General features: G+C 42.9%; 1 protein-coding gene across 7 annotated transcripts in view; it reads left to right on the forward strand.

Annotated features, from left to right (window-relative positions):
- gramd4a (GRAM domain containing 4a) overlaps positions 1-12,996 on the forward strand; it is a 233,247-nt gene that overhangs the window by 159,872 nt on the left and 60,379 nt on the right. For all 7 annotated transcript variants that reach the window (XM_038811399.1, XM_038811396.1, XM_038811397.1 and 4 more), the window contains one exon: positions 6,597-6,688. In XM_038811399.1, coding sequence (XP_038667327.1) covers positions 6,597-6,688 — 92 coding nt within the window. The remainder of the gene's footprint in view (positions 1-6,596; positions 6,689-12,996) is intronic.

Genomic DNA, 12,996 nt, shown 5'->3' on the forward strand with positions numbered 1-12,996 from the left:
CAATTCCTTCTCTTTGGTGAATACTGGTGCAGAGTATTCATTTAGTACCTCGCCCATTTCCTCTGGTTCCACACATAGATTCCCTTGCCTATCCTTCAGTGGGCCAACCCTTTCCCTGGCTACCCTCTTGCTTCTTATGTACGTGTAAAAAGCCGTGGGATTTTCCTTAACCCTATTTGCCAATGACTTTTCGTGACCCCTTCTAGCCCTCCTGACTCTTTGCTTAAGTTCCTTCCTACTTTCCTTATATACCATACAGGCTTCGTCTGTTACCAGCCTTCTAGCCCTGACAAATGCCTCCTTTTTTTTTTGACGAGGCCTACAATCTCTCGTTATCCAAGGTTCCCGAAATTTGCCGTATTTACCCTTCTTCCGCACAGGAACATGCCGGTCCTGAATTCCTTTCAACTGACATTTGAAAGCCTCCCTCATGTCAGATATTGATTTACCCTTAAACATCCGCCCCCAATCTAGGTTCTTCAGTTCCTGCCTAATATTGTTATAATTAGCCTTCCCCCAATTGAGCACATTCACCCTAGGACCACTCTTATCCTTGTCCACCAGCACTTTAAAACTTACTGAATTGTGGTCACTGTTCCCGAAATGCTCCCCCACTGAAACTTCCACCACCTGGCCGGGCTCATTCCCCAATACCAGGTCCAGTACAGCCCCTTCCCTAGTTGAACTGTCTACATATTGTTTTAAGAAGCCCTCCTGGATGCTCCTTACAAACTCTGTCCCGTCTAAGCCTCTAGCACTAAGTGAGTCCCAGTCAATATTGGGGAAGTTGAAGTCTCCCATCACAACCCTGTTGTTTTTACTCGTTTCCAAAATCTGTCTACCTATCTGTTCCTCTATCTCCAGCTGGCTATTGGGAGGTACGTAGTAAACTCCCAACATTGTGATGGCACCCTTCTTATTCCTGATCTCTACCCATATAGCCTTGCTGCCCTCTGAGGTGTCCTCCCGTAGTACAGCTGTGATATTCTCCCTAACCAGCAGCGCAACTCCGCCCCCCCCCCCTCTTTTCCATCCCCCTCCAGGGGCTGGTTTAGCACATTGGGCTAAATCGCTGGCTTTTCAAGCAGGCCAGCAGCACGGTTCAATTCCCATACCAGCCTCCCCCGAACAGGCGTCAGAATGTGGCGACTAGGGGCTTTTCACAGTAACTTCATTGAAGCCTACTCGTGACAATAAGCGATTTTCACTTTTCACTTTTCTATCCCGCCTGAAACACCTAAATCCTGGAACGTTTAGCTGCCAGTCCTGTCCTTCCCTCAACCAGGTCTCTGTAATGGCAACGACATCATAGTTCCAAGTACTAATCCAAGCTCTAAGTTCATCTGCCTTACACGTAATACTTCTTGCATTAAAACATATGCACTTCAGGCCACCAGACCTGCTGTTTTTCAGCAACATCTCCCTTTCTTCTCTTCCTCAGAACCGTACTGGCCCTATTCCCAAGTTCTCCCTCAATGTCTTCATTTCTGACCTATTGCTCCAGTACCCACCCCCCTACCATACTAGTTTAAAGCCTCCCGTGTGACCTCGCGGCCAGGATATTTATGCCTCTCCAGTTTAGTTGCAACCCGTCCTTCTTATACAGGTCACACCTGCCCCCGAAGAGCTCCCAGTGGTCCAGATAATGGAAACCCTCCCTCCTACACCAGCTGTTTAGCCACGTGTTTAGCTGCTCGATCTTCCTATTTCTAGCCTCACTGGCACGTGGCACAGGGAGTAATCCCGAGATTACAACCCTAGAGGTCCTGTCTTATAACTTTCTGCCTAGCTCCCTGAACTCCTGCTGCAGGAACTCATGCCCCTTCCTGCCTATGTCGTTAGTACCAATATGTACAATGACCTCTGCCTGTTTGCCCTCTCCCTTCAGGATGCCCGCTACCTGTTCGGAAACATCCTGGACCCTGGCACCAGGGAGGCAACATACCATCCTGGAGTCTCTTTCACGTCCACAGAAGCGCCTATCTGTGCCCCTGACTATAGAGTTCCCTATGACTATTGCTCTTCTGTGCTTTGACCCTCCCTGCTGAACATCAGAGCCAGCCGTAGTGCCACTGCTCTGGCTGCTGCTGTTTTCCCCTGATAGGCTATCTCCCCATGACAGTATCCAAAGGGGTATACCTGTTCGAGAGGGGGACAACCAGGGGATTTCTGCACTGACTGCCTGCCCTTTCGGGTGGTCACCCATTTCTCTGCCTGCACCTTGGGTGTGACCACATTTATATAATTGCTATCTATGACGCTTTCCGCCACCTGCATGCTCCTAAGTGCATCCAACTGCTGCTCCAACCGAACCATGCGGTCTGTTAGGAGCTCCAGTGGGGTGCACTTTCTGCAGATGAAGACATCTGGGACACTGGAAGCCTCCCGAACCTGCCACATCTCGCAGTCAGAGCATTGCACCCGTCTAATTGACATTGCGTCAATTAATTCGTAAATTTAATTAAAAAATTTAAGAAAGGTTACTGTTAATTATATGTTTTCTTGCACTAGATTTCTACCATAAATGTGAAAGCTAAATACAGTACTCTCCGATCTCTGGCTTAGATACCCCTCTAAATTATAATTAAGTAATTATGTTTAATTAGTTTAACAATGCTTTAATTTTTTTAATATAGTGTAGATTCTGAACCAGTCAATCAGGTCACAGCTTTACTGTGATGTCACTTCAGTTTCCCCCCCCCCCACAATTTGAAACGGTAATAGAAATAAATAAATAAAAATCACTTACCTTCCCAGGTTCTCAGATGCTCTCTGGTTCTCTCCCTGCAGATTAAAAGTTACAGGCCAGAAGAAAAAGAGAGAACAAAACAGTAGGGAAAAAGCACCTTCTCCCACTCTGCACCAAATTACCTCACAGCACCAAATTACCAAGTTCCAAATTCCCACTCTGGATATGTCTCACTCAGGCTGTGTCTCCTTGACCTGCGCAGCGTTTCTTTGATACTTTCACAGAACTACAGTAGGAGGTTGGAGAATTATGCAATTTTTGCGTGCCCATTGGTGCCTATTGCAGTTATCTTGTTCCATTTAGATGGTTTTTTTTAGTTTTTTAATTTAGAGTACCCAATTCATTTTTTCCAATTAAGGGGCAATTTAGTGTGGCCAATTCACCTACCCTGCACATCTTTGAGTTGTGGGGCGATACCCATGCAAACACGGGGAGAATGTTCAAACACCACACGGACAGTGACCCAGAGCCAGGATCGAACCTGAGACCTCGGCGGCATGAGGCAGCAATGCTAAGCACTGCGCTACCATGCTGCCCTAGATGTTTTTTTTTATATTGCAGGTTCCTTACTTTTACTGAATATTCTGCTTGATCACTGACATTTTTGAAATTTATTTTTCATGGGGTAAAGACTGTGGCTGGGCCAGCATTTATTGCCCATCCCTAATTGCCCTGGAGAAGATGGCAGTGAATTGCCTTCTTGGACCACTGCAAGCCATGCGGTGTAGGTACCCACTCAATGTTGTTAGGAAGGAAGTTGCATGGTTTTGACCCAGCAACAGTGAAAGAATGGTGTATGGTTCCAAGTCAGGAGGGTGTGTGGCTTGGAGAGGAAAGCTGAGGAACATAGTAACAAAAGTAGGCTATTCAACTGTGAGCATATACTCCCACTCAGAGATCATGGTCGATCTGTATCTTAACTCCATCCACCTGACTTGGCTCCATAATCCCTTAATACACTTGGTATAGTTGGAGCAAAAATTCCTTCCATTTATATTCTAGCTGGCTAGATATAAAGGCTAACCATTACTTCTTTTAGGTTATTTTTGGTTTATACTGCATTTGGTGATCTGTGTACATGGACCTGTAGACCTCTCCGGACTTCCACTGTTTCTATCTTTTCACAATTTTGGGGAAAAATAAATTCTTCTTTGGTTCAAAATGGATGGCCTTGCATTTGACTGTGTTGAAATTCATCTGCTATAGCTTCACCTACTCACTTAATCCACAATGTCTTGTAATTTTGTTGTGTTCCCTTACACCACTTACTATACTACCGTTATCTCTCTAATCAGCAAGCTTGCATATATGGCACTCTTATGTTATCTAAGTCTCTAATGAACATAGTGAATATTTGAACCCTCAGCAGAGATCTTTGTGGGAAACCAGTTGTCACTGTTCTCCAATTCAGATACATATCCTTTATCCCTCCTAATCAGGTCAATAGTTCGTCTTCCATTCAATGAGCTTTAATTTTGGCTAGCAGTCTGATACATGGAGCCTTATTGAATGCCTAATGAAAGTCAATATGGACTACATCTACAGTATTCTCCTGTTTATGACTTTAGTTGCTTCCTCAAATTCAGTTGCTTGTTAGACATTCCCTAACCTTTATAAACCCACCGTGGCTCTCTACAACCAGCTCAAATTTAACTTGAATGCTCGGTTACTTCCCTACCTACGACAGATGGTAGACTAATGGTTTTGTAATTTTCTAGTTTTCCTCCAGCATCCTATTAAATAATGGAGCTACACTCTTTCTTGAAATATGGAGTTATACTTGCAATTTTCCAAACTCGAGGGACAATTCCTTCGAAAGAAAGAGCTTTGAAAGATTATGGCTAAAGCGTCATAATTTTCTCACCTACTTCCTTTCACATCCTGTGTTGGAAACTGTCAGGTCTTGGGGATTTTCATTCTTTAGTGCGATTACTTTTTCTAATATTGTTTTCTAGATTATTTTAGGAGACACTGGGCAGAATTACAGACCACTTTCGGGTGGTGACTAGAGCAAAATGGATTGCTTAGAGACTACTGCTTCAAATCCACAATGTGACAATTATAACTGAGCTATTCTTCCCCCAAAAAAGTGCCCATTTACTTTAAAATGCACCAGAAGCCTAGTCCACCTCATGTTGATGAGATCTAGGAGCTGTGGCTAAATCCTTCGGCCCAGTATCCCCTGTTTTTACCCACAAATAATTGCCGCCAGCATATAAATAGCAGCAAGAGCTGCAGGACGGTATCCCCCTGATGAATACCATGGTGAAGTACTGGGGGTTGACATTGGTTAGCGTGCTTATTGATTGATTTTAGCACCTTTGGAGTTCACTCAGGACATTAGCTAATAGTTAACCATGTTCTGCTCAGAATGATGCAGTGGGAATTCCTTTATTTTGTTGTGAAGAGCAGGAGGATGTGGACAATAGAACAGGGAAAATTGGAGATTCTTTGTGAAGTCTCACCATAGAAACTATCTCTTTCCACTACACACTCAGCAGAGTTTACAGAACAAAAAGATCTGACTGAGACTTTTCTGACTATCATCATTATCCCCATTAGCTGTTGGGGACGTATGTTAACTGCTTGCTGAAGACCTGGAACATCTATCCACCAGACTAACAGTCTGTACCACTTACTGCCTGGAATTCCTGTATATCTTCTGGGCCCAGAAAATAGAGTTACCAGTTTATCGGAAGCCTACACCCCTCCCAAGCTTCAACTCTTGGCTGGCTGCATTTCTCTCCATGGGCACACTCTGTCAGAGTACCAGATTGGTGACTATAGCTCGCTGGCTATTTGTAAATGTGAACTTCAAAATGCTCAGACCGCATAGTAGATAACAATGACTGGGAAGCAAGAGTGCTCCAATAAATGGCACTATTACCATATAGACTGGTGTTGGCATTGCTAGTGATCTGACTAGCCCAAGAGAAACTTTTAGTTATAAAAATGCCAAATAAATGATTCAATTTTCAAAGGGATCATTGAGCGGGATTCTCTGATCCTGGGGCTAAGAGTTGATGCCGTCATAAACGGCGGAGTGTTTTACGACAGCGTCAACAGGCCCCTAGGATCAGCGATCCTGTGCCGCACAGGGGGCTAACACGGCACTGGAGCGACTCACGCAGCTCCTGCTGCCAAAACGGGCGTCAGGACGGGCGCTGCGGGTCCGCGGATGCGCGCCACGGCCGATGCATGGGTTGCCTTCTCCGCGCCGGCCCCGACGCAGCATGGCGGAGAGCTACAGGGCCCGGCGTGGAGGAACATAGGCCCCCACCGGGATAAGCCCACCCGCCAATCGGTAGGCCCCGATTGTGGGCCAGGCCACCGTGGCGCCCCCCCCACAGGCTGCCCCTGCAACAAGAAAGCTGAGGTCCCGCCGGATAGGACCACACGAGAACGACAGCAGCGGGTCTCGGCCTAACTCAGAGAGCACTCTACTCATCGTGTGGGGAGAATCGCTTCCCCCCCAACCGGCGCTGCACCGACCTCACAGGTGCCAATGCCGCCGATTCTCCGGTTGGCCGAGAATTGGTGGAGCGGTGTCGATGCGGCGTCGCGTGATTCGCGCCCCCTCCCCCCCCGGCCAATTCTTCAACCCGGCGCAGTGTCGGAGAATCCCGCCCCCTATGTACTAATATTTGCTATTTTTATTTATTTGGTAGTGATTTATAAAACTATCAATCATGCATGTAATTTTGTTTAGTGAGTGTGCTTTGTAAGTAGGTACATGTGGGCTGTGCTACAAGCATTAACTCCGATTCATGAGCGTTCGATGTTTTGCTGAATTGGGTGGGGAGCATCCTGTTCTGCATGATTCGTAAATGCTCTCTTGTCTTTTCAGATCTACATGAATGCTGTATGGCATGGCTGGGCCATTCCAATGTTCTTATTTCTAGCCATTTTGAGGTTGTCTCTAAATTATCTCATAGCAAGGTATTAACATTTACATTGTTTTCCCACTGCTGTCTTAAATTTGCTAAATCTAATGGCACTTTAATACTTTTTGTAATTGGAAAATTTACATTAAACCTTGGAACTATCAATGCTGTTATGTAGAGTTAGCAACTAGTTTATGCTGGAAAAAAGTTGTTCTGTGGAGTTTTCCAAGATTCCACACTTTAAGATAGCATAAGCCTACAGTATCAATATACTTGTGTTGTACCCCCATGGTGATGGTTTCTGGAAAGTTAATTTTTTTTTTTTATGAGTTGCTATGTATTGAATTTACACCGATGAGCCCACAAGCATTACAGTCATATACATTTGAGGAGACCGTACCATAGTGGAAATGTCACTGCTCTAGTAATCCAGAGGCACAGGCGAATGCTCTGGGTCACTGATTCAAATCCCACCGTGGCAGATGGTGGAATTTAAATTCCGTTAATAAGTTCTAAAATATAAAGCTATTCTCCATAATGGCAACCATGGGAACTATCATCAATTGTCGTAAAAGCCCAGCGGGGCACGGTGGCGTAGTGCAGGGACTGCCGCCTCACAGCGCTGGAGACCCGGGTTCGATCCTGGCCCCGGCTCACTGTCCGTGTGGAGTTTGCACATCCTCCCCATGTCTGCGTGGGTCTCACCTCCACAACCCAATGATGTGCAGAGTAGGTGAATTGGCCACGCTAAATTGCCCCTTAATTGGAAAGAAAAAAGAATCTATGTAATGGGTACTCTTTTTTTAAAAAAAAGTCGGAAAAACCCATCTGGTTCTCTAATATCCTTCAGAGAAGACATTCTGCTGGCCTTACCCAGTCTGGCCAAGGTATGTCTCCAGATCCACAGCAATGTGAGTAACTCTTAATTATCCTCTGGGCTGACTGAGCAAGCCACTCAGTTCAAGGACAATTGGGGATGGGCAGCAATGTGGCCTTGCCAGTGATGTTCACATCCTGTAAAGAAAACAAAATGTCAGGCTCACTTAGATAAAATGAATAAAAGTGGGAATGTCCCAATAATGTAATAGTTAAGATACTTTTGAGAGAAATTTTAATTCTAGAAAATGGGCAGGTAAGGGGTTGAAGTGTTAAATATCTGAATCCCGACTTCAATCTGCCCACTTCTGGCATTGATGCAAGCAGGTCAGAGGATGGGTGAGTGACCAACCTAAAATATATTCAGGCTGCGTGCCTCACTTTTTATTCGATCTTTTGAAGTTGATTTCTGGCATCTAGGTTTCCCAGGACTTGAGAAATCTGCCAGCTGAACTGAGACAAGGGATTGCTGGATTAGGAGGCAAGCACCTTTCCACTGTCGGGTCTGATGTGCCTGCCTGACCAGCCCTTTGTGCTTGTATATCCTTAACCTTCCTTCCAGTTTCTCCCTGATTCAGGCTTCTTGATACCTTCCCTACCCTCCAGACCACTCCCCTGCAGCTCCCTTCAAGGCACAGACCTTTCCTGGTTCTGTGGCCTCCCACTGGTCTGCTCCCTGTCTGACTGGAACTAAAACTGTCATTCAGCACCCCATCAACCCCCACTGCCGCCATCAACTGTTCAAGACGGGTAAAAGTCCATCCCCCTTTCTCAAAGAAAAACTGGTGTTGTGGTCAATATTTATTCCTCAACCAACACTTAAAACTCGGCAATGATATAAAAAAGATTGCAAATGCTTATAAAAAGGAAGAAATTAACAGAGGTAATGGTTCAGTCCCTTACGGGAAGCGAGGGGGAAAATTATAATGGGAGTAAGGAAATGGCACAGGCAATAAACCAATATTTTGTATCAGCCTTCATGGTGGAAGATACCAAAATATTACACAAATAGTGGGGAGCGAAGGGTCTAGTGGAAATGAAGAAATTGGATTCATTACCTAGAATATAAGATAATATAAAATGTTGGAAAGATGTAAAAGTACTGCAAAGAAATAATGTCAAAATTAATAAGACTTAAAATCCCCAAATCCCCATGACTAATTGACCTGCATCATACAGCTTTAAAGAAGGGGTGGATCCATTGATTTTGACCGTACAAAATTCAGTAGATTCTGGAGCAGTGGCCAGAGATTGAAAGGTATCCAACATAGCCCCACTATTTAAGGGGAATGGGACAGTTCAGCGCCGACGTTTCAGCGCCAGGACGTTTCAGCGCCAAATAGTTCAGCGCCCGGACGTTTCAGCGCTCATTCATTCAGAAATCATTCTTGAGTATGGTCACAGGTATACCAGCTTTTACACTTAGTTATTTGGTCGTTTCATCGTTCTAACTGTCTTTAGATTTTGTTGGAGTTTTATTATGATTACTGTTTAGATAATGTTAGAGTTTTGTTAACAAGTTTTTATACTTACTTAGTTATTTGGTAAATTTCTTTTGGTAAATTTGGTAAGTTCCATATCTTTAAACCCATGGCTGAATCAGTGAAAAGCAAGCGAGGCAGAGAGAAGTTCTGTCATGAAGGTTTTATATATCGTTTTGACAAAGAAAGCAAGAAACAAAAGCAAGTTAAGTTTTGGCGATGCCATGAGGATGGTAGGTGCAAGGCCCGCATTCACACGTTAGAAAGAGAGGTGATCGAAAAGATCAACGAACATACTCATCTCTCATCTGCAGTTGCTATCGAAGTGGAAAAGGTCATAACTGATGTGAGAGACCGGGCTGAAAAGACTTGTGAGCCTCCAAGTACGATTATCAACAAGTGCATTGAAAAAATGTCCGTGGCAGGTATGGCACAGTTACCAAACAGGCAGGCAATGCAAAAAATTATTCAGAGAAAACGAGACGAAGTTAATCAGGTCCCCGATAATCCAAGATCGATTCAAGAGCTTCAGTTACCTCATGAATACATGATGTATAAACCCACCCCAGAAACCGAGGAAAATTTCTGTTTAAAGGATAGTGGTACGAACAACGAACGGATTATTATATTTGGGAGAGAGAGTTGGTTAGAACACATGGCAACTTCCACGACTTGGTATGCTGACGGAACATTTGCGGTAGCACCACACCTATTTTATCAAGTTTATATCATGGTTAGGAAAAATAACGGAGTTCACCCTGTATTATACGCGCTTTTACAAAACAAACAGTATGCGACCTATATGATGTTGTTTGCGATAGTAAAAGAGATGATTACAAACGCAGGACCTGCCATTATCAATTGTGATTTTGAACGCGCTGCTTTTACCGCCATGAAAGACTCCTTCCCCAATATAGAAGTCAGAGGCTGCCTTTTTCATCTGTCTCAAAATATACTTAGGCAGATAAGTGGTTTTGGTCTCATGCGTTTATATAAGAGCAATCCCGATTTTGCATTACATTCGAAAATGATAACTGCCCTATGTTTTGTGCCAGTTGACGACCTTGACAGTCACGTGGATTCTTTAGCAGGTAATTTACCGGAGGAGTTAATTCCGGTTTTAAACTATTTCGAAGACAATTATATCGGCCGTCCTAATCGCCGAGGAGCAGGCAGACGAAGTCCTTTATTTCCTACCGAGATGTGGAATATGTATCAAAGAACATTAGATGGGGATGACAGAACAAATAACTATGCTGAGGCGGCCAACAGGAGATTGAAAAGTGAACTGTTAATGTCACACCCAACTATCTGGAAGTTCATTGATGTCCTTTAGCATGTTCAAAAGGGAAGAGACGAGCACTTCGAGAAACTTTTAGCTGGCAATGAACCTCAATTAAAATTACTTAAATATAGAAAAGCTGATGAGAGGATATTGAAAATTGTTTCCGAATATGGCAGCAGGAATGAAATTGACTACCTTCGTTCAATAGGGCACAATTTAACAAACTAAATCCGTTTTTTCCAATGAATATCCAATGAATGTCCAATGAACTTTCCTTTTAATGATTGATTTTATGAACTTACAGATTTGTAAATTGTTTTAATGTACTGTTTTTGGATCTTTATAAGTGGATCTTTTGCAATAAAGACATTTTGGTAACACTTGAGTTTTATTTCATTTTATGAACTTACAGATTTGTAAATTGCTCAGTGCCAAAAAAAATTCTGTCATAACTATATGACAACATTGGAGAATTTTTTTCTGGCGCTGAAATGTCCTGGTGCTGAAAAGTCCTGGCGCTGAAACGGCGGCGCTGAAACGGCAGCGCTGAAACATCTGCGCTGAAACGGCGGCGCTGAAACGTGCCGCACCCCTATTTAAGACAGATGGAGGGGGAGAGAAAACAAGGAATCACAAGCCAGTTAGCCTGACATCAATATCAGGCAAAATACGTGAATCTATTAATCGGAATGTGATTTAACGTAACAATTAAAGAATCATAATCTGGATAGGCAGTGAACACAAATTTGTGAAAGAGAAACTGTGCTCAATCGCTCAGTTTCAACTTTTAAAAATTCTAACAATCGGGATAGTTAAAGGGACAAACACCAGTGCATGTAGTGTGGTTGGATTTTCAAAAAGCATTCAATAAGGTGCAACACTATGACAAGTTTATTACAAAAAAAATAGAATTAATGGGATTGGGATAATATATTCTTAGCTTGGATTATAGATTGGTTAACAGACAGAAAACAGAGGAGGAATAAATCAGTCATTTTTGGGTTGGCAGGCTGTAACTAATGCAGTACTGCAAGAATCTGTGCTTTGACTTCACCAAAATGAGGGTTATGGGGCTAGTACAGGAAGATGGAGCTGAGGCAAAATGTCGTAATCAATATTTTCCCCGCTTCTGGACTGTGATAGAAAGATTCATCAAGGTTCATTAGGTAAGCAAAACTAAGCTTTATTTACGAACTACAACTGCTAACAGTATGGCTGAGACTTGGAGTCGGAAGGCAGTCAATTACAAACTGCTGGTTCCCTTCCAAGTCTGCTTATTACAAAAAATAGGTTGACATTTATACATTACAAAATCAAGATAACGTGAATACAGCTTGGTCAGGAATTTGATCAAAAGTAAAACATAAGTAATAATCTTTAAACTGGCGTCACCTTGCTGACCTTTAGAGGACTCTGGGTCTGATATCATTATCTTGTCTTTTGGTGCAAGTTTAAGAAATGGAGCAGATTTGTTTAAGTATCGAAAAGAACTATTTCTAGCTTATCTTGTGTATTTAGACTGCACTGGGTTATGACGACTGAGTTTTTATCCGAGTTTAGAGTCAGCAAGTTTTTGGGTCAAGTTGACCGTGGCTGCTTGTTTTTGTGCCTTAGGTTATGCAAAGTCAGTTTAAATTTTATGGTACCAAGAAACTTGACTAGTTTTCCCATCATGCCATTATTTGCTTCGCACAATACCACAAAAAGATATTGAATGCCAGAACAGGCTTAAAGGACTGAACGACCGACTCCTGCTCCTGTTTCATATGTTTTCATGATCGCATTGCTGTTTGTGGGACCTTGCTATTTATGAATTGGCTGTCATGTATCCTACATCACAACAGTGACTACACGTCAAAAGTAACTAATTAACTGCAAAGCATCTTGAGCTCTCCTGACGTTGTGAATAAATGCAAGTTTTTTTAAATATTGCTATTAGCAGGTTGAGATCTCACCACCAATTTAGGTTTGAAACTGCTTGTCGCTGGTGTGACTGCTTTAGTTAGTTCTTTGCTGGGCCATTTGGTTCAGTGCGCAAGGAAATTTAGAATATCTTACTGTGGGATAAATTGACTCATCTGCCAGATTTATAGCGCGTATACTTCCTGTTATTTGAGCAGCATGAAAATGTTTGATGTGCTGTGAGACAGCTGGTGCCTGATTTAAAGGTTGTGAAAAGGCGAGTGACTTGTTTTGGGGAGGTGGAGGATAAAGAGAAATAAGTTTATCAATGGCGTTATTCATTAGACAGATAAGAAAAGCAACTAGCTGTCAAACATAGAATAAAACTGACCGATCAAACTGTCCAGTTTTATCAAAGCTACACTTCACAAACCAGCAAATACCCCTACTTATCCAAGCCCCATAATGTGACACCTAGTTTGATACCTAAAGAGATCTAAGACCCTTAAAATTGTAAATAATTAATAGTGTAGACTAGCACTATAATTCAGGAAATCCACAAGACTAATAAACATGAGTAAGACTGCTCTTGTGAAGGAACTAGGCCAACTGTGAATAGCATTATGTCATTGCGTAATGACAACATAAATTCTTTTTAAAGTTTGGTGCAAATGTAAGCATATGTGCTGGAAGACAAACAAAGCTGGGAGTGACAGCTTTTGCAGATGTGATTTTCATATTGCTCTGGAAGGAAAGGATCAGTTTGTGAACAATGTTAACCCATCATTCTAACCTGGCATATGTCAACATATATGGCTT

Source organism: Scyliorhinus canicula, chromosome 11 (genome assembly GCF_902713615.1).
Source record: "Scyliorhinus canicula chromosome 11, sScyCan1.1, whole genome shotgun sequence".
In the NCBI taxonomy this organism is placed as follows: domain Eukaryota; kingdom Metazoa; phylum Chordata; class Chondrichthyes; order Carcharhiniformes; family Scyliorhinidae; genus Scyliorhinus; species Scyliorhinus canicula.